Source organism: Paroedura picta, chromosome 1 (assembly GCF_049243985.1).
Source record: "Paroedura picta isolate Pp20150507F chromosome 1, Ppicta_v3.0, whole genome shotgun sequence".
Classification (NCBI taxonomy): domain Eukaryota; kingdom Metazoa; phylum Chordata; class Lepidosauria; order Squamata; family Gekkonidae; genus Paroedura; species Paroedura picta.
The window spans coordinates 93,626,598-93,653,324 of NC_135369.1; the positions used below are offsets into that span (position 1 = coordinate 93,626,598).

General features: G+C 42.7%; 1 protein-coding gene across 3 annotated transcripts in view; it reads left to right on the forward strand.

The window, feature by feature from the left end:
• Positions 1–26,727, forward strand: part of PRKN (parkin RBR E3 ubiquitin protein ligase) — a 951,947-nt gene that overhangs the window by 634,680 nt on the left and 290,540 nt on the right. For all 3 annotated transcript variants that reach the window (XM_077348081.1, XM_077348097.1, XM_077348089.1), the window contains one exon: positions 4,977–5,113. In XM_077348081.1, coding sequence (XP_077204196.1) covers positions 4,977–5,113 — 137 coding nt within the window. The remainder of the gene's footprint in view (positions 1–4,976; positions 5,114–26,727) is intronic.

The window sequence follows — 26,727 nt, forward strand, 5'->3', positions numbered from 1 at the left end:
TCCTTATGCTAAAAAAAGTGTCTCACATTCCTGGCCACTAAACTGACTCTCAATACATTAATAACACCTGTCAAAAGATTCTGAGATATACTCAAACAATTTATTTCCCAGTGGGGCTCTTATCTAAACAAGATCAGTCTTCATATCTTTCTCCATTTAGGCAGGATTCTGTAGCAGCATATCTGAGTAGCATTATCAGTGCTTTGCTGTTTCTCAGCTGGAGGGGTGGGGGAGAGAATGTACAGAATAAATAATACTTCCTATCCTAGCTTCTTTTATTTTGCTTTCCAACGTCTGGCCTGGTAAAATGTGGAGCACTCCTTGGCTAAATTGTGACTCTCAGTTTTGTTTGCCAAGGTAAAGTGGTAGCTCCGCACTGCCAGGGATCAGTGAACAGCTATAAGTGATAGCTTCTGGATTTTGCAATCCTAAATAGGCCTGCTCAGAATCCTACTCGGGTCTACTCAATTTGGTTTATTCATAGAAACGAGCCTTTAGGTTTGCAGTGTAGCATGGCTAGCCTGGCCACTAGGCAGAACCAACACTACTGACATGGGTCCTAGACAAAAATTCCACTTCTACCTCCAGTTTTACTCTGATACAAACCATGTGTCTAATGTGGTTTCATACAAAGATTAAGATGCAGAATTTATTTTCTGAAAAAAGAGGTGCTGATCATAAGATTACCGGAAGTGCCACCTTAAGCTCTTAAAATCCTTTCTGCTGTTCTTGGGTTACCAGGTGTCCTCTTTTTAAATGTTTGACCTCTTTTGGATTCTTGTGTTAAAAAACACTGATGAAACTGTGGTTTGGAGGGATTGGGGGGTTGTAGCAATTATCCCACCTTAAATAGTAGGGGAGTTTAAAATGAGATTTTGCATAGTGATCACTTGCCATAATGATCACAAGTAGTCAGTCAGGAAACGTGTCCCCTTTTTTGCTTTTCGGAATAAGATAATCTTAGTGTATTCTGATTGCATCTCTTTACCCATTGAAGAAATGCTTTGTGTGCTTGCTTACACTTGCTGTTTGCTTTATTATTGCTTCCCATTTCCTATCCTAGAACATTGCAATTCAGATTTTGGAGCTTAGTGTACAATCAAATTAAGCCATGATTTGCTAGCTATGCTTGAAGAGAAAATCCTGGGTATGAGGACAATCACACATTACAAAACTGAATTTTTTAAAAAAGTCTCTTATGTGGTTACTTTTTCTTTTTTCCTGCTTGTTTATGACTGATGTGGCTTATCAAAAATAAGAAAAAACATTGTGAATTTGCATGTTGGAATCTTACAGGTTGTGTAACCCCCCCCCCAAAGCCCAACAAACAGCTGATCTACAAAGAAAAGCCTCCCCAGGGATCAGCTGTTTGTTGGGCTGTATGGGGAGGAGCGGGCTCACTCCAGGATTGGGCTGGGGTCTGCTGCCAGTCAGAGGAACCAGGCCAAGATCAGAAGGGCTGGAGCTCTGCTGATAACATTCTTACAATCAAGAATTTATCACTTTTTGCCAACTGTGAGTAAAGAGAAAATGTTAAGTGAATGAATGATTACAGGTTTGAAGCGCTTTTTTTGAATAGAGAGAGAGAGAGAGTGGGGGAAATGTAATGGAACCCCTGCATAACACAATTTCCCACAAACTTTTATATGGCTGTCCTGGCCTTTTTGGGAGTAAGCATAATTAAGGTCAGATGAGACCCGCTGATGCCTGTCTCTTTTTAGAAATAATTTTATTATATTCAGAACAGCAAGTGGTCAACTAATAAGGATTAGTAATGGGGAGGTTTTATTTAATTCGGTTTCTAAGCTGCTTTATTCATCAAAATCTCTTAAAACACTGAGATTATATTTTAATGCTACCAACATACTACCTTGACGTGTGCAGCGTAGAAGGCTTTAACTGCATATTTTGGAAGAAGATTATGCATTCATATATAGTATGTGCAGTAATCAGAATATCCTTTACATGTGTCATTTATATTCCTCCTACAGTCAAAGGCTTGTCTCTTTTCTCTTTTTTTCCAACCTAGTATTTTGAGATTAGATAGAAGATTTTAAATAATTTGCAAAGGCTCAAGTGGCAGATTTTAAAACATTTCTTTAAAGACTTGCAGACATTATTAGGGATAAAGTTTGTAATAGGAAGTTGGTAGCCCCTATGAAAGTATTGATGTTTTTGAATAACACAATTTGAAACTTTACAGTTTGCAAGAAATCCTACATTAAATCTCTTGTGTTAATGCAGGGGCTTCTGTGGTATAGGAAAGCCTTACAACTAGAATGGGGAATTCTTAGGTGTGTATAGAACATTTGCCTTTACAGAAGACAATAGACATCTGATATAAGTGGGATTTATTTGCAAATGTAATAAGGATCTTAATTTATAAAGTGACATACAAACAGTTTATACTTGGGCACACTTTTGAAAAGCTGATAAGTCTCATAATAAGAAGGAAGAAAAATTCACAATGGCACTTATGAGAATGCTAGCAATTTTACTTTATGACAATGAGAACAATGCAGTGCTGCTTTGCATCCCACTAAAAGTGATGGATGCGACTTGGGGGTAGAGCATCTACTTAGCATTCAGTCGGAGATTCAATCTGTGGCATCTCCAGTTAAAAGGATGAGGTGTTGAGCGATATGAAAGATCTACTTAGGACTTGGAGAGTCACGCTGCCAGTCATAGTAGTAATCTTAATCAACTAGTGGTCTGATGCGGTATAAAGTATGTTTCATACGTTAATTTTCATAGGGACAACATATGTCCTATGCACACTTTTATTGAAATGCAGGCGAGATCCATTCTCGGTGGGTCTGGCACCTAACAACAATAACAAAGGAATACTGATGGATTTGTCTCCAACAGGTCCTGCCAGACCAACCTAGTTTCCTTTTTTGACCAAGTAACAGTTTGCTGGATCGGGGAAATTCGGTTGATGTCGTTTACTTAGATTTTAGTAAAGCTTTTGACAAGGTTCCCCATGATGTTCTGATGGATAAGTTGAAGGACTGCAATCTGGATTTTCAGATAGTCAGGTGGATAGGGAATTGGTTAGAGAACCGCACTCAAAGAGTTGTTGTCAATGGTGTTTCATCAGACTGGAGAGAGGTGAGTAGCGGGGTACCTCAGGGCTCGGTGCTCGGCCCGGTACTTCTTAACATATTTATTAATGATCTAGATGAGGGGGTGGAGGGACTGCATCTGGGTCAGAAAAATGAAAAGCATGCCTACTGGATGGGGGATACGCTTCTAGGTAGCACTGTGTGTAAACGAGACCTTGGGGTACTTGTGGATTGTAAACTAAACATGAGCAGGCAGTGTGATGCAGCGGTAAAAAAGGCAAATGCCATTTTGGGATGTATCAACAGGGGCATCACATCAAAATCACAAGATGTCATAGTCCCATTGTATACAGCACTGGTCAGACCACACCTGGAGTACTGTGTGCAGTTCTGGAGGCCTCACTTCAAGAAGGACGTCGATAAAATTGAAAGGGTACAGAGGAGAGCGACGAAGATGATCTGGGGCCAAGGGACCAAGCCCTATGAAGATAGGTTGAGGGACTTGGGAATGTTCAGCCTGGAGAAAAGGAGGTTGAGAGGGGACATGATAGCCCTTCTTTAAGTATTTGAAAGGTTGTCACTTGGAGGAGGGCAGGATGCTGTTTCTGCTGACTGCAGAGGAGAGGACATGCAGTAATGGGTTTAAACATCAAGTACAACGATATAGGCTAGATATCAGGAAAAAGTTTTTCACAGTCAGAGTAGTTCAGCAGTGGAATAGGCTTCCTAAGGAGGTGGTGAGCTCCCCCTCACTGGCAGTCTTCAAGCAAAGGTTGGATACACACTTTTCTTGGATGCTTTAGGATGCTTAGGGCTAATCCTGCGTTGAGCAGGGGGTTGGAATAGATGGCCTGTAGAAGAAGAAGAAGAGTTGGTTCTTATATGCCGCTTTTCCCTACCCGAAGGAGGCTCAAAGCGGCCTTGATAGCCCCTTTCTCAGACTGCCATTGGTCAGTTGCTACTGGACAGCAGTTGGGTACATATTAACAGATTATGTAGTATTATTTTTGGGATTGTGCTGCTCCTTCTCTTCTTCCCATTCCAAGCTGCTGGCTTGGACTGCAGTAGAAAGGAAGAGAAATAAAATCTTTCTCCTCACTCTTTTGCAATGGGGAGCTCAGAAGCATTACTTTGATCCCTGTCCAAGTGTGGGCAGAACCAGTACCAGTGAATCTCCCAATCAGTTATGGGCTAACTTCTGATCATCAGACAACTTCAGGCATCTTCAGCAGAAATTCAAGTGGCTTCATGTGCTCCAAATGTATCCCTGAGAGGCTCACAGCTTGATTACTAGCACTGAATGATTTCAGTTTGTGTGTCAAACTTGTTCACTGAAAAATTCAAAACATCCCTATCATGAGAATTTAAGCAGCCCAGGCAGTTACTGTGGCATCCTATGTGTGGTGTAGTGGTTAAGAACAGCGGCTTCTAATCTGGCGAGCCGGGTTTGATTCCCCACTCCTTGACATGCAGCCAGCTGGGTGACCTTGGGCTCACCACAGCACTGATAAAGCTGTTCTGACCAAGCAGGAATATCAGGGCTCTCTCAGCCTCACCTCCCTCACAGGGTGTCTGTTGTGGGGAGAGGAATGGGAAGGCGACTGTAAGCCGCTTTGAGACTCCTCCGAGCACTGAAAAACAAGGTATAAAAAACAACTCTTCTTTTTCTTCCATGTCTAAAACATTGTGTATGAAACACACCATATAGCAGGGGTAGTCAAACTGCGGCCCTTCAGATGCCCATGGACTACAATTCCCATGAGTCGAATGCTGGCAGGGGCTCATGGGAATTGTCATCCATGGACTTCTGTAATCCATGGACTTGCCATATAGCATTGATTTAAATGAAACAATCGTGGCATACTAACTAAAGGTAACTTGTATCTCCATTGTTCATTCCCCCCCCCCCAGGAGTCCAGTGTTGGTATTTCAGTGCATACATCGCCACGTCATTTGCTTGGACTGCTTTCATTTATACTGTGTGACTATGTTGAATGATCGCCAGTTTGTCCATGATCCTGTCCTTGGCTACTCCCTGCCTTGTGTGGGTAAGTCATTTAGCATTTGCTTTCATATTGCTTGGCTCAGAATGGGAAAAGAAATTACTGGCTTAAAAACAAATATCTTTCCATCACTCGTTTCAAATGAATTCATGGAATTATGATTTGTCTTAGCATTGGCTTCTTTTGATGAACTGTCAATTGATTTTGGAAAAAGCCTTCCAGCTCTGCGCTGCCTGTGCAGCATTAGGGCTTGGTACTAAAGGGCTTTTCTGTTACAAGCATATGCATACATTTTTTCACATTAGTATTTCATCAACATCGAGTGTTAAATGATGATAGCTATAAACTGCAGGCAAAAAAAGAAAAAAGAAAAAAAGGAATGACCTCCACATCTCTTCTCTAGAGTCAAATAAGTTGTTAACTTCATTGGCCTATCTTCCAGTAGTAATAGGAAAAGTACTGTAACAGGAATTTAAAATAGCTTTCCTGCCTGGCATGGTTATCTCTCCTAATTACCACTGGGATGAGTGCAGTGCTGATCACCCAAAGAGCCTGTACGGTTGGGCATCCTTTCTTGAGAGAATAAAAAATGGGTTAGATGCAGCAAATATTGAATTCTTTCAGAAAATAAGTTACATTGGTAATGTCCTTTCATTCCATTTCTCAATAGGTAGCAGGATGTGCTAGAATATTAACCTTCTTAAATAGCTTATCAGACTGTTGTATGTCAGGAATATGATCCAGACCTATTATGCCTGTGGACACTAGCAGTGGACAAACTTGCTCTTTTGTTAATTCATGATGGTTTCAGTCCACCCATCTACTCTTAATTAATCATTTGTTTCTTTCACACTTTTTAAAAAACAAAATGTGTATGCGACATAGACTCATTGTGGTTGTCATGTAAAATAAGGCTTGTTCTGTGATGCTTCAGAAGGCAAACTCATGGGGCTTAGTTCTTTGGAAGTCTTCAGACAAAGGCTGGAAGCCCCATGATGGTGACATGTGAACTTCAGATTACCTGCAGTGAGCAAAGGGTTGATTGCCCTTAAGGTTCTTTCCCACTACATGCTTTTTATAATTATTTATATACTAGCAGATAAGCTCCTTGTATGCCAAATACAATGGGCTCTAGACCCCCCCCCAAGCAATGGCGGCAGTGCAAATAGTGTGCAGGTGGCTGCGGGACATTTGGGAGGGGGAAGGAATCGGCCATTCCCCGCTCTGTCTCTGGCCCTCTTCAGAGCCCTGTGTGATGGCACAGAGGCAGCCTCGGGGCTTTGGGAGCAGGGGGAGGCAGCGGCCATTCCCCCCTCTCTACTTGTCACCTTGCAGAGTCCTGCAGAGTGCTGGGCAGGCTGGAGTGTGGTGGCATTTGTCCTCCTGTGTTTGCAGTGTGTATGAGTCGAGGGGCAAGCAGCTGGTGAGGGGGGGCAGGAGTTGTAGGGGCCGGGCCAATTAGAGTACGGGCATCCTGATTGGCCCTATTCCAACTTGGACACCCTGAACACACTCCATCTCCCGGCTGGTTTCACAAATATTAAGAGGAACAATGGATAAGGTATATTATATATAAGGCTGATTTGTTAACACCCAAATAGCATTGACATTCATACAATATGGTACAAGGAAACAGGAAATGGTTTTAGAATAAGCTTATAATTCAGTTTGCAACAGGGAGAAACTAAATCAGTACTGGGAGATTCTGACTGAACCAGTGAGCTTTTGAAATTTGATACAATCCCTAGCTGATATTGAGAGTTTTCAAATAGAAACTGAGTGTATTGTATGAGCTATTAAATTTAAAGAAAATATCATATTTTCCTTTGTTTAAAGGTAACAATTATATTTTCCTCTCTGTGTGGTATCTTGAACTAATGAGGCTTTATGCACAGAAATCTCTGAGAGTGCTGACCTCTAAATATCTTTGAAATAATTAATAAGGTGCTTAGAGGGAGTGAGGCTTGCATATGCATGAAAGCACATTTGCAGTTATTTAGCTACTAGGAAGGGTACTGAAATTTCAACTCAGAAATACGCAGTGTAGAAAATTATACAGCATATTTTAACGTGAGCCCTCCTGCTTCATGTAAAAAAAATGAAAATATGGGATTACTGCTCACAAGGGAATATAAACATTGCAGAGTAGTAATGCCAAGAAAAGAATGGTTGGGCCAATGAATGCAGGCTTTTACACTGTGTTCTGTTTTTGCAACAATGGTTTTGTATCCATTTATTTCTAAAGGGTTAATCATATTTTGTGGTATATTTTAAAGAGACCTGGTGAGAGGAAATCCTTCCAGTGTGGGTTGTAAAACGCTATCGTATCTGAAAAAATAACTATTATCACAGAAAAATACATAATTTGGGTTACCTCTGGCCTTACTAGAATTTCTCCCCAAAAGAAGAATTTTCAGAAATAGGTAAGAATACTGCTGGGAAATAGTTAAGGAACCATAAATTAAAAACTGCTCATTGTACATCACAGTCTTTCACATGAATATATTTTCTGTGTAGAGAAAGTGTATTTGCATGCAACAGGAAAATAGGATGGATGGCTGTATCCTGGTACTTTGGTAACAAAACAGACATAGGCATATAATGCATTACAGAACAGACACACATTTCTCATAGGAAAGGAGAATTATCCTGTGAGAAATGACAGTAAGACGAAGGTAGTTCCAGTCAGTTGGTTGCCATGTGCTATGCAGCTATGAAAATGGCTGTTATAAACATAGGTATGTAAGTTCCTTAAGCCAGTGGTCCCCAACCCCCGGTCCGGAGACCGGTGCCGGTCCATGGTTCAGTCGGTACCGGGCTGTGGCTCCTCCTCGTCCTCCTCCTCGGCTGCTACCTCAGGGGCTGCCCTGCCACTCTGCTGCCAGCAGAGTGCTCTCCAGCGGACGCCATGGCTGCCCCCCCCTCAGCATGGCACTGCACACCTGCTGCTGGCAGGGCCCCCCAGCAGGTGGCAGGAAGACAGGGGCACCGGCAGGAAAGCAAGTAGAGCAGGGGCTCAGGCGGCAGAGGCGACATACCTCGGCAAAAGACTACCCCCCCCGGTCCTCAGTAACATTGTCAAGCGTTGACCGGTGCCCGGTGATAAAAAGGTTGGGGACCGCCGCCTTAAGCAAAACAGTGACTACCCCTGCTGTTTGAGGGCAAGTCGGACTTTGGTTTCTGTGCATGCTGAAGAGGTACCTTTGTAGTGTAAGAAAGAAAGTATCCACTGCAGTAAGTTAGTAATCAATAAGCAAACCTAAGAGCCTGGGGCGCACTTTAAAGAATAGAACTTTTGCTACAGAAAAAAATGGGGGAGGGGGGACCCTCTCCTTTGATAGTTGATCTAATATTTTTGTGTATATTGATGCTGTTCAAAAACCTAGGAAGGTGAAGGGGAAGGTCTGGCGCAGTAATGAGGATATTTGTAGTAGAACTCTTTTCCTAGCACTTGTTTTCTGTGTGGTATGGGGTTTTAACATACATTTTTAATTGGTGTGCCCACAGTAAAAACCCACCAAGCTGAACACTGTCTGGGTATGGAGGCCCACCAGGGGTTTGATATGCCTCCTTTTTTTGCTGCCTGCCCAGAACTGCAAGGGTGTGAGGCTGCAAGGCATTCCTACGTGTTGTGCCTCAGCTGGTGGATCGACAAGCTGTTGAGATCTGTTGTACATGCTCATTTGTAAAAGAGCTTTCACTCACTAGGACTTGAGGTCCCAGTCATTTACCTACCAAGGTTTATATTCTCCTGAGTATGAGAATGCTTTTGCATGAGGAAAGAGCTAATTTTCAGTTGCTGAAATATATTATCACTTTTTCACTACAGATATAAGAACACTAGGCCACGCTGAAAATAATCTTAAATTACCAAACTCCCCAATTTGTGTTAATGAATATTTTTTTAAAAGTTTTAATGACATAGAGCGATTTTGTTGCATTGTTTTATTTAAGTCATGTTCAATCATGGACATTGTGAGAAACATAAAAGCCCAAGGAAAGGGCTTACAGAGAAAGTGTTATTAATGAGCATATTCTCCCAAAATAGCAACTTCATTTCCTTGATTTTATTTTGTTCATTTAATTGCAGTGATCCTCTACATTTGGTTGCAGTGATGAGAAAAGTAAAACAAGTGGGTTTTGAGCATTTTGAAAAATAAAAGAACTTTTATTTGTGGCTATCATCTTGTTTACAGCTGAGCTAAAAAGGACACTGAAAATGTGATGTTTTTTTATGTAAAGCAAGATTTTGTTTCATTTATTTTTTGCCAGTAATGTTTTGGAGGTATCTATTATTTTTATTATGGCCCCATTAGAGGGAGGCACATGAAAGATAATGACCAACAACTCGCTGTGTAGTTGTGTGTAACATGATATCATTGTGTTAGCATTTCCTATCTTTTGCTAGCAGCAGGCAATCAAGCAGAGACAACAAGTCGCAAATCACCCACTTTTCAAACTATGCCTTTCTGGAGAGATGCAGGGGGGGGATACATGGACTGGCAGAACCCACATGTCTTCCCACAACATACAAGCCTTCGCTTTATATCTGGGTAATATTTATTCACTTTAGTCAATATTGATAAGCACATTTCAGCAGTAGTAAAAAAATATATATACAATTTTATCAGAATGTCCAGGAATACCCAAAGCAGAGATTTGGGAACCTAAGCAGCACATTTTCTGTCAGTGTACCCTGATTATGCAGATACTTCCACAATAGGGCTCCTGCTCCAGTGGGAGACCTCATTCTCAGCAGTTAGTCTCCTGCCACCTCCTGTTAGGGCAGTGGAGAGGAGAGAAGGAGGGGTGGGAATCAGCGTCACTGCAGTGCATTAACATCCCTTCTAATACAAACCTGGAAAGGGGTGTCATTGCATTTTGCACAGGAAGATGCAAACATGCATTTTTGTGCTTTCAGTTTTCATGTCGGCTTTTATTTTCTTCCTGGGTGACGTTTGTCCTGTTTCAATCTTTCTTTCTGAAAACTTGTATTTACTTGTCTTTTTTCTTTTTTTACTGTGTATGTTTCTCTTGGGTTTTTTATCCTGCCCACTCCCATTTACCTCCAGTTCATGTTTTGATGACTGGAAGAGCGAAGGGCCCTGCCAGAACTGAGTAAGTTCCACAAGGCCTACAAAACAGATCTTTTCCTCCAGGCCTCTGGTTGAGGCTGGGTGGGTAGAGGAGGGTCAGATGCCCCTCCTCCAGCATCGCCAGCAAGCGGGTACATCATTGTTCTGGAGTCATATCAGCAATCTGAGGGGGGGGGGAATGAGAAGTTTTTAGGGTATTGTTTTTATTCATGTGCAGCAGCTTAAAAATGTAATAAATAAATAAATCATAAAGCTACCCCTCTCCTCACTCCTGAAGACAAGCAGTTTGATTTTTAAAATTTGTTTAAAGGTACTAAATAATTGATGTACTGATATACTGTTGTAATGATGTTGTAATGAGGTTCTCTGAATTCTGAGCTTTCTTTTTTTTTAAGTCTCTTTCATCTTCATTGAATCATAGAATCATAGAGTTGGAAGGGACCTACATCTAGTCCAGTGGTTCCCAGATTTATCTGGCCTACCGCTCCCTTTCCAGAAAAAATATTACTCAGCCCCCTGGAAATTATTTTTTTTAATTTTTAATAGTTATTCATCGTCCCCAAATGCACCTGTGGCCCATCACCGCCCCCCTGGATCACTGCAGCACCCACCAGGGGGCGGTAGCGCCCACTTTGGGAATCACTGATCTAGTCCAACCCCCTGCACAATGCAGGAACTCAAAACTACCTGCCTACCCACAGTGACCCCAATTTCATAACCAAATGAAATCAAAAATCTCCAAAATACAGCCTGGCGTAGAGGAAATTCACCAATTATTCCACAGCAGCCATTAGCAATTTCCTGGGTATGCAAGGAAGTGCCAGAAGAGACAAACACTGACGCATCCCTTCCTGCCCACCCACTCATAATCTGTCTACATTCATAAAATCAGCATTTGTGTCAGATGACTATCTAGCCTCTGCTTAAAAACTGCCAAAGAAGAAGAATTCAATACCTCCCAAGGAAGCCTGATCCACTGAGGAACCAATGTAACTGTTAAGGAACTTCTTCTGGATGTTTAGCCAAAAATTCTTTTGAATTAATTTCAACCCATTAGTTCTGGTCTGACCCCCTGGGCAACAGAAAACAACTCTGCTCCATCTTCTATATGACAGCCCTTCAGATATTTGAAAATGGTTATATCACCTGTCCAGGCTAAACAGACCAAGCCCCCTCAACCTTTCTTCATATGACTTGGTCTCCAAACTCCTCACCATCTTTGTGGCCCTCCTCTGGACATGCTCTAGTTGTTCTACATCTTTCTTTATTTGTGGTGCCCAAAACTGAACAACCCGTGGCAAGAGAGAACAAACCACCACTGGTGTGTCTAGTCAAGCACCTTGGCAAGGAAAGAGAGGTGAGGGAAGGACCAAGATTGGAGCCAAGCCTTAAGAGTCAAGGATTTACCACACAGGAGCCTGCTGAAGACTAAGCAGTGGTTCTTCAGTAGCTTCAGGTAGCTGTTAACCCAGGAAGAGTGACAGTCAATCCTGATGAATTCACATCAATCTGAATTCAAACCTTTCTCCCCCCCCCCCAATTGAAACAGTCTGCGTTCGACACTTAATTGTGTGGCTGCTGTCTCCTTCCTGCTTGATTGGGGATACTAAGAGTGGGGAGAGGAGCGGTGGTTGCGAAGCTTCAGCCGGCACTGAAGGAGCTCAAGGCTGAAGAGGGGCTTATTTCCTGCTGTTCTCTCCTGACTCTACAGCCAAAGCAAGCAGGCGGGGGGGGGGGGGGGAGCATGAGGCTGCTTGTTTATTTTTCTTTTCCTGAGCAAGTGAGCTAAGAGACCTCTAATCTTTGGTCAAAGTTGCCCAGCACGGGTTGATTCCAATCTGAGCACCTCTTTGAACATTAATAGTCTTCAGTTGGCAAAGTCATTACTCACAGTTTGTTCCTGTAGACAAACATCAGGGACTGATTGTGCTGTATGCATAGGCTTGAAAGGTTCATCATTAATATTCCTGAATTCAATTTTTGAGCTTTGGTCTCTCGCATGGCATCCTTGCCACATCACAGATTCAATGAAGGATGCTCCCCTTCAACTATGAGTTGGCTTTAATTAAATTTCTGTATCTAGAAAGTAAAAATCTAATTTTCTTTTTGACATTTTCTATATTACTACTTAGACAAAATTATGAAAATAATTAATCCCTGTGAAGCAGACAGCTGCATTATAAGAGGTACAAAAATATTGCATATAAATAATACCACTAATCACCAATCTGTTATAATTTATTGATGTAAGTTCTTATTACAATGCTTGAATCCAATTTATTCTTGATGCAGCAAATCTGCAAAACTGCTGAAGAAAGTAGGTGGATATCAGTAAAGGATTTTTTTTACCATTATCTCTAATTTATTTCCACCTGCAAGAAACAAAGTTAGTTAGTTTACCTGGAAGAGACTGGCGAGGACTGCCAATTTTAGGTTTCTAGTTCAAGCACTGTCCAGATAAGAGGATGGGAAATGCTTAAGAAACCACCTTATACTGAATCAAACCATCAATCCATCTGGCCCAGCAGTAGAAGACAGGATTCTCATAGAGAGACCCTTTCCAGTCATGTTATCTCAAGAACTTTTACTCTCATTATATGTTCTCAGGTAATGCACTTATGGGATCTCTGCATGGAACTTTATCTGCTCATGATATTCTGTTTTAACATCCAATCAAAAGTGAGAGATGAACACATCTGTAGATGGACATATCATGTAACCAGGGAGAACTTCATGGCATTGTTTTTCATGGCAATTTTTCTGCTGCTGTTTCTAATTATGTGTATGCATAAAAGTGCATCAACATTAAGAAAACGAAGATCATGGCATCCGGCCCTCTCAATTCCTGGCAAATAGATGGGGAAGAAATGGAGGTAGTGACAGATTTTATTTTCCTGGGCTCCAAGATCACTGCAGATGGGGACTGCAGCAAAGAAATTAAAAGACGCTTGCTCCTGGGGAGGAAAGCTATGGCAAATCTAGACAGCGTCCTAAAAAGCAGAAACATTACCCTGCCAACAAAAGTGTGTCTAGTCAAGGCTATGGTCTTCCCAGTTGCAATGTATGGCTGTGAAAGTGGGACCCATAAGGAAGGCCGAGCGTCAAAGAATTGAGGCTTTTGAACTCTGGTGCTGGAGAAGACTCTTGCAAGTCCCTTGGACTGCAAGGCGAACAAACTGGTCAGTCCTAGAGGAGATCAGCCCTGCCTGCTCCTTAGAAGGCCAGATCCTGAAGATGAAACTCAAATACTTTGGCCACCTCATGAGAAGGAAGGACTCCCTGGAGAAGAGCCTAATGCTGGGAGTGAGTGAGTGAGGGCAAAAGAAGAAGGGGACGACAGAGAATGAGGTGGCTGGATGGAGTCACTGAAGCAGTAGGTGCAAACTTAAATGGACTCTGGGGAATGGTAGAGGACAGGAAGGCCTGGAGGATCATTGTCCATGGGGTCGCTATGGATCGGACACAACGTCTCACCTAACAACAACAAATAAGGGTGCAAGGCAGGGGAGCTCCTGTCAGTGTAAAAGCATGGAATGCAAGAGGAATCCTCAAGTGTCAACACAGTGATAGCACTTCTAGTTATATGCCAGAAGTGATATTGTGTCATCCAGCATGACTTTGAGTTTTACACTCATTCCCACCCCCACCATCACACTGAGCTATACTGGGCTGAGTGAGTGAAGGGCAGGAGATATCTCATTGTAGTAGGAGACCTGGGGTCCCTAAATGACCTTATTAAATATGAGTCTACAAGATTACAGTTTTTTATTATATTGTTAAATAGTATGAAGAATGCCATCAACATCTGGGAAAGAAACATTTGGTAGAGATTTGATGGTATAACAGGCTCCAAAGCATCTATGCTAATAGCTTTTCTGATAAAGGATTCTGTGTCTTATGGTTTGGGGCTCTCCCATATCCTTGATGAGTGGATGTAGAAGAATTCACATGGTGGGCTAATAATATATCTTGTTCAATTTAGGACATTGACCTAGACAGAATTATATTTGTAACTAACAAATATTCCTGGAGAATATGTCATTGCACTTTTAATACTTGGGAGACAGCTTTAATGTATTCCTTTCTGTTGAGGGACTGGCTGAAAGTGGATTTGGACACTATAAGATGCACCAGTGAAGGGATATGTAAATGTCTTACACTCCACTTTTATACTTCCACTCAAAGGTCCAAAGGGTGCTCTCATGGGGGAACTTATCTCCTGCATGAATATTCCTTTGTACAATACAGTAGAAAGGCAATATGATTGCCTTGCTAAACTAGGATCACTTGGAGTCCAAGGGCCTAAAGGATGAGGTGACAGTTAGGTGTCCACCCATACTCCCATGAATGCAAGACAGTTTTCTGGATTGAAATGACTGCCACTTTATTGGTTACACCAGCTGTTAGAGCTTTGACACAGCATAGAGCAACAAATCAGGCATCAGCTTACCCACCTGACAGCTGATGTACCCATCCCAGCCTGCCTTCTGGGGGAGTGCTGGGGGATGGCAAGATGCAGGTTTCCATATAGGTGTAGTCTATTATATAGTCTTTGCTGCTACGTGAGCTGGGCATATCACTTCATGCTCCATGGCCATGTACAGAACACCCAACTTGACACACCCATAATGCTGCAAACAATGAGAAGGATGGGTAGGAAAACCTACAAAGCTGACTATGCTTCCTCTCAAATGTCCAAAGGTGACCTAGGACTGCGGAGATACCTCCTGCATGAATCCTCCTTTGTGCAATATAGTAGAATAGTAATATAACAGAATTGCTTTGCTTGATCAGACCAAGGACTATCATAGTAACTATCAAGACACTTTAGAAGCAAGAAACCGAAGCACTTAGTGCTCTAGCCAGTGAATGTGCATCCTTCCTCCAAAGCTGCCCTTACTCATGCAGCAAGTAATCAATGAAATTTGCAATTAGCTAGAACATAAAGTAATGCAATACAAATAAGTAACCTTTCATTGTTTGATTTTTGCTGTGCTTATAAATGTTGACAAATGGAGTGGTAGAGACAAAGGGAGATCAGGTTGTCAGTTAACTAGAGTGGCTGGCTCAGTCAGATTTCGTTTTTCATGATTCATTGCTCCAAGTAATATCATGCTGAAGTGGGGATGAGAATTAAGGAGGTGTATTTAGTAATGAACTATCAGGGACACAGCATTTGCCAGAGAGAGTAGAATGAGACTCCAAGGTAAATAAAAAGTGTTGAGGGAGGGGGGAGCACCCTGCCTAATTATATATTTAACTGCCTGGAGCCATTCCAGCCTTCTGGGAAAACAGTAACAGTATCTAATTATTTCTTTCCTAAGAAGAACTGTATAAGTAGCATGTGTTTGCTATCATATTTGGAGGCATTTTCCAGCCCTAGAAAATTTAATTAAGCAACGTTTTAAAAAGAGAGAAAGCAAAGGGGAGCAAGAGAGGTAATTGTAAGAAGCATGGACCTGAGGTACACTCAAACTGAAGAACAAACCAGAGGCTGTAAACCAAACCTCTGAATTAAAAATATGCCACTTGTGTGAAGTAAACACCCTGTGACAGTTTTATAATAGTGGTATAATCTAAGGAGAAGAAATGGGGTTCTTAGAATACTGGCTGGGAATCTTTTGGAGGTAGTATATTGGAGCCTATGTTCCATGAGGAATGAAATATTTCCGGGTCCATGGAAATGTCTCCTGCCAGCCCCTTCAGTTTTAGAGCCTTTAACCAATTACAGTTAGTATCACAACCTTGAGAAACATGAACTTAAATATTTCAAAAATAAAAGCTAATGGTTCAACCATGCCTCTAAAACGGAACAAAAATAAATCCTAATTAAAAAAAAAATCCACAAATGCGTATCCATATGCTAAATACACAATGGTGAACCAGCTGCCCAATTTACTTAATAGGCTTTTTTTTAATGATGAGAGTTGGGTGGGCATTAGGAAGTCTCTAGAAGCAATTTCTTCTTAACTCTCACAATCTCATCCTTTTATTTGAACCCAGTTTCAGTTCAGCAGGGTCCAGTTATAGTTTATGCTCTACATTCGGCATCAAATCCAGGTAATGGATGTTATAAGAAATTATGAGCCCTTTCAAAAAATTTCAAGTAGGCTTATCCAGGTTTGAATATTGTCCTACAGCACAGAATCCTTTTAGCAGGTTGCCATGAAGTGCAGGCACTTTTGTCCATACTGCCAACATGACATGGAGAGGAATGCTAGTGCACACAAACTGCTGTTCCAAGGCTGCTGTGCAGAATGATCTTAAAAAGAATCTGTCCAGCAACCATAGGGCTGGATCCAGTCAGTGTTTTCAATTGATGCTGGCCATCCCCTTCTTAATACAGTTCCCATCCCAGATGACTTTCAACCATGCAGGTCCCATGGTCCCTGCCTGGTTGAATTCAACCCATTAAACCTGAAGGCATAGTTAACCTAGGGCACTGTCATAGCAACTCACTCAATTTTCACGGTGAAGAACAAATTCACTTACCTACATGCTCCCTAAATTGTACTTTGGGGCAACAGGGAATGCCTGTAATTGTAAAGAATTACACAGTAGGTATTAATGGGAAAACATCTCAAAATTGTACCTGCAAAATGTGCAGTATAGTTAGTTTCTGTTGGTTTTAAGATAGTGAAAAAAGGAGGGGAGGTACCAATGGACTAGAATAAAATAATTAACCATTTTGCACTAGTTTATTTCCCACCTGCTATGTGCCCTCTACCCACTCTCCACCAATATCAGAACAGAAGGGTGAGTGATGCTTTAACCAAACTATCCTCTTCCTACCACAATGACCTTTCTTCTGGACATCAGTGGGCAGTGCTGCTTCTCTTCAGCTGAGATACATCATGCTACTGCCTGTCATGGAACAGCCAAGACCTGGATACAGCCCTCTGATGAAGAACAACTGGATTCTATTCCTTGAACCTACCAGCCAGCTGTAGGTGAGCAGTCACATGAGGAATCACAGTTAAGAGGCTATAAGGCTCATGTTTCATTTCCCCGCCTGGAGCTTACAGCTCAAGGTCAGCCAGCTGTTCTGCCTTGTCTAGGATCCCTAGGTCCACAAGACCCCACCAACATTGGTTGGTGCAGGTTAAGAGGGGATTTACAGTCTTGTCGCAGCACCAGAATTCACTTATGGAGAAGTGTCAACAGAGGAGATATGAAGCAGCAGTCATGGGCATGACCAAGGGCTCAAAGTATATAAAAGCATGAGTGGAGTCCTCCAGTGTCGCTTCAACATGTTCCCTGAGACTTGCTACTGCTGTAATGCATTTGTTTTTGGAAAACTGACCTGGGCTTGCTTAGACAGCTCTTCTACAATTTATGGACTATGTTAAATTCTGGCTTCTGATAACCAGCTCTATTATCTGTCTGAATTACTGACTGATTCCGCACAGAGGTGTAAAACGCACACCACCTCCTGCTTGCAAACGCATGTTTGGAAACTGCACAATTCCACACTTCCTAATGGGAGACTGCTCGCACTTTTCCCCGCTGCCTCATCATGGCTTTTAGCCTCCTGACGAGGGGGCAGAGAATCTAAAAACACAGACAACCCAAACTTATCCCCCCTGCTCCTTAGGTTGTCAATCAATGCAAGCCACCAATCCCTTTGCAGTGGTTGTTTTGGGGACTCAAACTTCCATCCCCCCCTGAGCCCCCTATTTTTTTTAAATACACTTCCACGTTGCTATGGGGAAATGCCACAAAAGTAAAACATTTCCTTAGATATCTTTTTCAGATTTTTTTGTATAATGGTCTCTCTTTATGTTCAGGTATATTTGTGATAGGTTGGCAATGGTAACTGCACCTCGATGATTGTGTGTTCACAATAACAATTTAAAACACAGAGAATGGATGCCAAGTTAATAGGGAGAGGGCTACTTTATCCCATGCCCTCCATTTCCCCCATTCATACACCACCACCAAAAACCAAACAGGAATGTGTTTTAAATGCCCGATCCTGACATGACCATGCACAATGAAGGGAACATTTTTATTTATACCGAGGGCACATTGCTTTGCAGTCCTGCAACATTGCAGGCCATGCCATTAGAAAAAAAAAAGGTTTTGATCCGAAAATGGAGAGGGGAAGGCGGGTATGAGGGTGGACAAAACACTACCAGGACTGTCACGAGTTTCTCCCTCCAGACAGGCTTGCTCTTGTTTGTGCCCCAGATTGTAGTGCAACAAGAAGTGGCAAATTGTAATTTTGCGATTTCCAGCAACGTGTAGCAAATCTGACAAAAACTCACACCACCTCCTTCATAGCCATGGGTTGCTGCCAACATCATGTGGAAGCAGCACTAAAACCCTCAAGCAATGAGAGGATGTCCAGGGGCAAATTCCTAGTGTGAAATTGGTTCCTTTGTGTATACTGACATCTACCTGAGATGAATACCACCTGTGCTCTGTTTCTAGCTCTCACATATGGTTGTGTGTGCTCTGTATTGCTTCAGGAGCTAGAAGTTCTGAATACTGAGAGAGCCCTGATATTACTGCTCAGTCAGAATAGCTTTATCAGTGTTGTGGTGAGCCCAAGGTCACCCAGGTGGCTGCATGTGGAAGAGTGGAGAATCAAACCTGGCTCGCCAGGTTAGAAATCGGTGTTCCTAACCACTGCACCAAGCTGGCTTCTCATCTTCCTGAAAATTTTCTAAAAAGCCCTGGTCCTCCCCATGGCACCACAAAGTGCCATGATGTTGACTGGGGCATTTTTGTGCTCCCTCCCAGCCTCCATTCCATCCACATGCGCCTGTCACAAGACAGGCCCCGTTGGTCCCTGTTTCCTTAGTGCGTGACAAATGAGGGCCCAATATGCGGTAGGCCCTGGAGGGGCCAGAATGGCAGTAACGTCATGTGGACACAGGGATCAGCCCCACATCTATACTGACGCTGCCCCAGCCTTTTCCGCCCTTTTAGAGTCGGATGTAGAAATGTTTTGGAGGTCATGTATTACCAATATATTTTTTTCTTTGAAGAATATGGCATCTATTATTCATGTTCACATGGCTGTCTCCACTGTCTACTTTACAGATGGTTTTTTTGTTCCCCTCCAATTTACCTTTTAAGTGTTTTCCTCTAAGAATGCACTTTTAACATTTGTGTGTCAGGATTTGATAAACCACTAGGTGTTTGACAACTCCCTCCCCATCTCTCCTTTTTTTGAGATCTAAGCAGGGGTTAATCAAGCACTTGGAGCTGCACAATAAGTGTGGATACTATTCAGCTTATGGCCACATGTTGTACAAGGATATGTCAGTGTCATGTATTTCAGTTATATACTAAAACAGAAAATATTTTGCTTTATTTGGATTATAATATGTGAACCCACTTTGCCTGCAACAGTACTCCCAACAGGACCCAGAGCCAAAAACAGGTCATAAGGCTTTACTCTTCAGCCAAAAAAGGTTTAAGCATGGGCTACCAAATAAGGGCACTTGAGAGACATGATGTCTTATTTGGTAGCCCATGCTTCAACCTTTTTGGACTGAAGAGTAAAGCCTTCTTATGACCTTTTTTTGGCTCTGACAATCAACAAAGGACTTGTATTCCTTCTTCTACACAAATTATAATACACTTCCTATTAAAAGAAAATTTTGGTCAGCTGTTTGTTCCCCGGCAGAAGCTGTTGCGAAACAGGCAGAGCTCCTGGGTCCCGTTGAGAGTAGCCACAAAGTGGGAGTTACTGTTCATTTATAAAGAAAATAGAAGATTGTTAATTGTATACCTTTTGTATACCTTTTCTAATTGTAAGAATATCTGTATACCTGTTCTACTTGTATAATTAATTTGATATTTGTCATTCCATTGTGGTGAGTTTATTTATTTCTTGTCACTTTAAGACAAGGCTTGCAATCGGGAACCAGGAAATCTGGTTCTGGCCAATCAGGGAAGACTGCTTTGCTGTGAGGCATGGAGAAGGGAGGTAATTAGAAAAAAGCAAAAATCTGCAGACTTCCTGATGCCGGGTTTTCAAATATTGAGGATTATATCCACTTCTGGATATCATGGGGTAAATGTTGGGTCATTCTGGATCAGTCATACATGTTGCAGAGGGAAAATTTAAAGCACCCAAAATCAAAATGGAAATTGAATTCAGTGTAGATGGGAGGGATTCATTTGAACTGGGACTGTGTAAAAAGACTCGTGGACAAAACACTTGGTGTGGGGTTTCTGAAACCATAGTGCAATAGGGAGCATTTCTGTGTGATGCAGAAGGTTGGAGTGGCTCAAAAATAGAGTACCTATACCATACCTTTAGTTGAAGTAGAGGGTAGTGAGTTTGATCGATCAATGGTCTGGTACAGTGTAATCTGGCTTGATCAGTTTAAGTACAGATTGAAGTCTTAGGCAATACTTCACCATGTGAGAACATAGACAAACAGGAGAACCCTTTACAATATGAGTTAATAGGAATTTACATTAGGTTAATGAAAATGGCTATTACTTATCTGAGCAGTCAGATTTCAGAAGCACCGTTGAAGATAGAAAGAGATCATGGTTGTTAGAAATGAAATGGGATATGATAGCTGTATTAATGATCGCTTTTCTAATGGTGGTTTACTGGAATCCACAATAGTCATTCATATATTCCTTCATTGGAAATGGTCAGTTTTTCTCTGCAAAGAAAGTCATTTGTATTACCCTCTAAGCATATAAAATCCTGAGTTATAATGAGGTATTATCCACCCTTTGAAGTTTCTCCATACAGACATAATAAATTCTGATTTATAATGTGATATAGTACCTGACAAAACACAGCTGTGTCAAGGCTTAGAAAAGATCCAATTAAAAGATTTTGAAACAGTGTGATATCAGATTATATACCTCCCCTATTATAGCAGTTTAGATACCTATTAGCACATGTAGCAAGGTAAAGCAACCTAAGCAGGTTTACTGAGGATCCTGTTCAGGTCTACTCATGGAGGAGGGGGCTTACTTCCAAGGAAGTGTTCATGGGATTGCACTATGAGAAAACTTGTTACAATACAATACGATATGAAAACGTTTATTGTATATAGACAAAGGCCATTATAAAGCATAATTAAAACAATATGGTACAAATACAAATAAAACAATATTTCTCCAATATTGTGTACATAAAATTGTAAACATGGGCTACTGAGTTACAGTAAGAAAAAAAAATGGTGTATCAAGTGGAGACTCCTGTAAAAATGCTTTGGCTCAGATCTTCCTGGCAGCCAGAGTGAAAAGTGCCACCCTATATGAAATATAGGGGTCGACATCTGATAACAGATAGGTGATTTTGTCAGAATCAGAAACAGGGTACGAGTTCGGTAATAACTTGGCAAGGAATTCGCACCTGGGTACACGGGACAAGCCAAAACATAATGGGGAAGGTCCTCCACAGATGAATTAGACTTCACCGGTTGATGGAGAAGGGCTAGAAATGGTGGGTAATTTTTTTTATTATTGGGATCCAGAGTACACAATGATTGAAGTGAAGAGAAGGCTAATCCTAGGAAGAAAGGCTTCTACAAACTTGGGAAAAATGTTGAAGATCAAAATTGTCAAAGCAATGGTAAGTAATGAATGGCTGTGAAAGCTGAACCCTAAGGAAGTGTGAGGGAAAGAAGATAGATACCTTTGAATTATGAACCTGAAGATTGTTGAAAATACCATGGACTGCAGGAACAAATCAATCAGGTCTGGACCAAATTGAACCCGATTGCTCTCCTGAGGCAATGATCTGTAAATAAAAACTCTTAAACTTTGATCACATAATTTGTGTCTGGGCCTCCCAAGTACCATGGCCTTTCCAGGCCTCCCAGGTGGGATTTCAGACTTCAACACCCCACCGAGACAGGCCACAAGACCTCTCACTCTACTGGAGGGAATCCATTGTGGCAGACCACCAAGTGGCCAGAGACCTCACAGCAAACCCAGCCAGCACAGCACAGAAAGAACACCTCACTGCCAGGAACATCCCCACTGCAGGATAAAGAGGAAGCTCCGTGTTCACTTGACAGGGCAGTCCAATCCCTGTGGACCTTCCAGTCCTGGTAGAGCATCCACAGGTGAGCTGCACTCGGTCTGGCTGGCAGCCTGGCAGAGAGCCGGGGCATGGCAGGCATGGCCAAGATGCTGAGTGGGGACTGGGGTCCAAGTAACCTTAGAGGGAGGGTGAGGACCTATATTGACAGAGAAGCATAAAAGGGAGCCAGGGAATAGGCCTGGTGTGGTGGAGAGAGCATGCAAATGGAGTGGAGGAGGAGAATGGAGAGCAAGTAAAGAAAGAGAGAGCGGGAAGGAAATGAGGAGTCACACCACCACAAGGAAGAGAACGTTGCCAAAGAAAGGAGTGATGAGAGCAGATGTGGGACAGGAGCTCAGGAGGGGGAGGTCTATCACCAAGGAACAGACTAAACCACCATCATCACACAGCAAGGCAGCTCCTCCACCATAAAGGAGCTGCTGCTCAGCATGCACCCAGCCTCTTACAGAGGCTCCCGATATCATCTGAGCCCGGCACGCAGGTGTGGTCTCCGGAAACTAGGATCCACCCCTTACTGAGCAGGGCTACCCGATATCTCACAGCCCCATGGGGGGCCAACCTTTAGCACACCAGCTGTTACCATAGAACGCAGTGAAACCTAGGCTCCCTGCTGCATCTGAGTATACCTGCAGTTCATTCACCAAAGACAATGGAGATTGCTACATGGCCACCCCACTGAACCCCTAGAGAAAGTCCTGCCAAACCCTCGGATTGGTCTTCACACCCCACATAAGCCGAATTTGATGGTGGGAGGCCCCCCGCTCCTGCCAAGGAGTGCACCATGCAGGAACAGAAAGCCCACACCAGGGTGACAGCCTTGCAGGCAAAGTTCAGGTGACCCAGCATTATCTGCATGTCCTGAAGGGTGCATTTTTTGCACGCCAACAACCCCTTTATGAGATCAGGGCGTTGAGCAGGCGGTTGGACTAGATGGCCTGTATTTGTTATGTGCGAAGTCGTGTCCGACCAATCGTGACCCCATGGACAATGATCCTCCAGGCCTTCCTGTCCTCTACCATTCCCTGGAGTCCATTTAAGTTTGCACCTACTGCTTCAGTGACTCCATCCATCCACCTCATTCTCTGTCGTCCCCTTCTTCTTTTGCCCTCGATCGCTCCCAGCATTAGGCTCTTCTCCAGGGAGTCCTTCCTTCTCATGAGGTGGCCAAAATATTTGAGTTTCATCTTCAGGATCTGGCCTTCTAAAGAGCAGTCAGGGCTGATCTCCTCTAGGACTGACCGGTTTGTTCGCCTTGCAGTCCAAGGGACTTGCAAGAGTCTTCTCCAGCACCAGAGTTCAAAAGCCTCAATTCTTTGACGCTCGTCCTTCCTTATGGTCCAACTTTCGCAGCCATACATTGCAACTGGGAAGACGATAGCCTTGACTAAACACACTTTTGTTGGCAGGGTGAGGTCTCTGCTTTTTAGGATGCTGTCTAGATTTGCCATAGCTTTCCTCCCCAGGAGCAAGCGTCTTTTAATTTCCTTGCTGCAGTCCCCATCTGCAGTGATCTTGGAGCCCAGGAAAATAAAATCTGTCACTATCTCCATTTCTTCCCCTTCTATTTGCCAGGAATTGAGAGGGCCGGATGCCATGATCTTTGTTTTCTTGATGTTGAGTTTCAAGCCAACTTTTGCACTCTCCTCCTTCACCCGCATCAACAGGCTCTTTAGTTCCTCTTCACTTTCTGCCATTAGAGTGGTATCATCTGCATATCTGAGGTTGTTGATATTTCTCCCTGCAATCTTGAACCCAATTTGTGACTCCTCTAATCCCGCATTTCTCATGATATGCTCTGCATACAAGTTAAATAGGCAAGGCGACAGTATACAGCCTTGCCGAACTCATTTCTCAATTTTGAACCAGTCAGTGATTCCATGTTCAGTTCTCACTGTTGCTTCTTGACCTGCATATAAATTTCTCAAGAGACAAATAAGATGCTCTGGTATTCCCATCTCTTTAAGAACTTGCCACAATTTGTTGTGTTCCACACAATCAAAGGCTTTAGCATAGTCAATGAAGCAGAAGTAGATGTTCTTCTGGTACTCCCTAGCTTTCTCCATGATCCAGCGTATGTTGGCAATTTGATCTCTAGTTCCTCTGCCTCTTCGAAATCCTGCCTGTACTTCTGGAAGTTCTCGGTCCACATATTGCTGGAGCCTAGCTTGTAGGATTTTGAGCATAACTTTGCTAGCATGAGAAATCAGTGCAATGGTGCGGTAGTTTAAACATTCTTTGGCATTGCCCTTCTTTGGGATTGGAATGTAAACTGACCTTTTCCAATCCTGTGGCCATTGTTGAGTTTTCCAAATTTGCTGGCATATTGAGTGTAGCACTTTTACTGCATCGTCCTTTAAGATTTTGAATAGTTCAACTGGAATGCTGTCACCACCACTAGCTTTATTGTTACTCAGACTTCCTAAGGCCCATTTGACTTCACATTCCAGGATGTCTGGCTCCAGGTCAGTAACTACCCCATTGTGGTCATCAGGGATGTTCAGCTGGCTCTTGTATAGTTCTTCTATATAATTTTGCCACCTTTGTTTAATCTCTTCTGCTTCTGTGAGGTCCCTACCATTTTGGTCCCTTATCATACCCATCTTTGCATGAAACGTTCTCTTCATATCTCCAATTTTCTTGAAAAGATCTCTGGTCCTCCCCATTCTATTGTTTTCTTCTATTTGTTTGCACTGTTCATTTAAGAAGGCATTCTTATCTCTTCTAGCTTTTCTCTGGAATTCTGCATTCATTTGGGTGTATCTTTCTCTTTCTCCCTTGCCTTTCACTTCCCTTCTCTCCTTAGCTATTTGTAAAGCTTCCTCAGACAGCCATTTTGATTTCTTGCATTTTTTTTTCTTTGGGATGGTTTTAGTTGCTACCTCTTGTACAATGTTGCGAACCTCTGTCCATAGTTCTTCAGGCACTCTGTCTATCAGATCTAATTCCTTAAATCTATTTGTCACCTCCACTGTGTATTCGTCGGGGATATGATTTAGTTCATACCTGAGTGGCCTAGTGCTTTTCCCTACTTTCTTCAATTTAAGCCTAAATTTTGCAACAAGAAGCTCATGATCTGAACCACAATCAGCTCCTGGTCTTGTTTTTATTGACTGGATAGAACTTTTCCATCTTTGGCTGCAGAGCACATAGTCAATCTGATTTCTGTGTTGACCGTCTGGTGATGTCCATGTGTAGAGTCGTCTCTTGGGTTGCTGGAAAAGAGTGTTTGCTATGACCATTGTATTCTCTTGACAAAATTCTACCAACCTGTGCCCTGCTTCATTTTGTACTCCAAGGCCAAACTTGCCTGTTATCCCGGTTATCTTTTGGCTTCCTACTTTAGCATTCCAATCCCCCATGATGATAAGCACATCATTTTTGGGCGTTGCTTCTAGAAGGTGTTGTAGGGCTTCATAGAACTGATCAACTTCATCCTCTTCAGCAGCAGTGGTTGGGGCGTAGACCTGGATCACTGTGATGTTGAAAGGTTTGCCTTGGATTCGAACTGACATCATTCTGTCATTTTGGGGATTGTATCCCAAGACTGCTTTTCCTACTCTCTTATTGATTATGAAGGCTACTCCATTTCTTCTGCGAGATTCTTGTCCACAGTAGTATACCTGATGGTCATCTGAATTAAATTCACCCATTCCTGTCCATTTTAGTTCACTGATTCCTAAAATGTCGATGTTCAGTCTTGTCATTTCTTGTTTAACCACGTCCAGCTTGCCTTGATTCATGGATCTGACGTTCCAGGTTCCTATGGAATAAAAATCTTTACAGCATCGGACTGTCTTTTCGCCACCAGTTACTTCCACAACTGAGCGTCCTTTCGGCTTTGGCCCAGCCGCTTCATTCATTCTGGCGCTACTCGTACTAGCCGTCTGCTCATCCCCAGTAGCATATTGGACACCTTCCGACCTGAGGGGCTCATCTTCCAGCGTCATATCGTTACGCCTATTGGAACTGTCCATAGAGTTTTCATGGCAAAGATACTGGAGTGGTTTGCCATTTCCTTCTCCAGTGGATCACCTTTTGTCAGAGCTCTCAGCTATGACCTGTCCGTCTTGGGTGGCCCTGCACGGCATAGCTCATAGCTTCACTGAACTACGCAAGCCCCCTTGCCACAACAAGGCAGCGATCCTTGAAGGGGGGATGGCCTGTATGGCCCCTTCCAACTCTATGATTTTATGATTCTATCTAACAACACCTGAACCTTCTCCCCTGGGAGCCTGGAAAGTCTGGAAACTGAGTCAAGCTTTATCCCTAAGTACAGCAGGCAAACATCAGGCCACTCCTCCCATGCCAGAGAGACACCAAACTCAGCTGCCATCTCCTGAAAAATGGCCAACCTGTCACCAGACTGAGGACCCAGCAGTACCCGTGAAGAAAAAAATTGTTGAGGTTGTGAGTGATGTGCAGAGAGCGACACCTGTCCTTAGTCACCCATTCCAGAAAGATGCTAAAGTTTTTGAAGGCAGCACATACCAGACCACCCCCTGAGTAGCATGGTCACCTTAACCCAGGAGGGG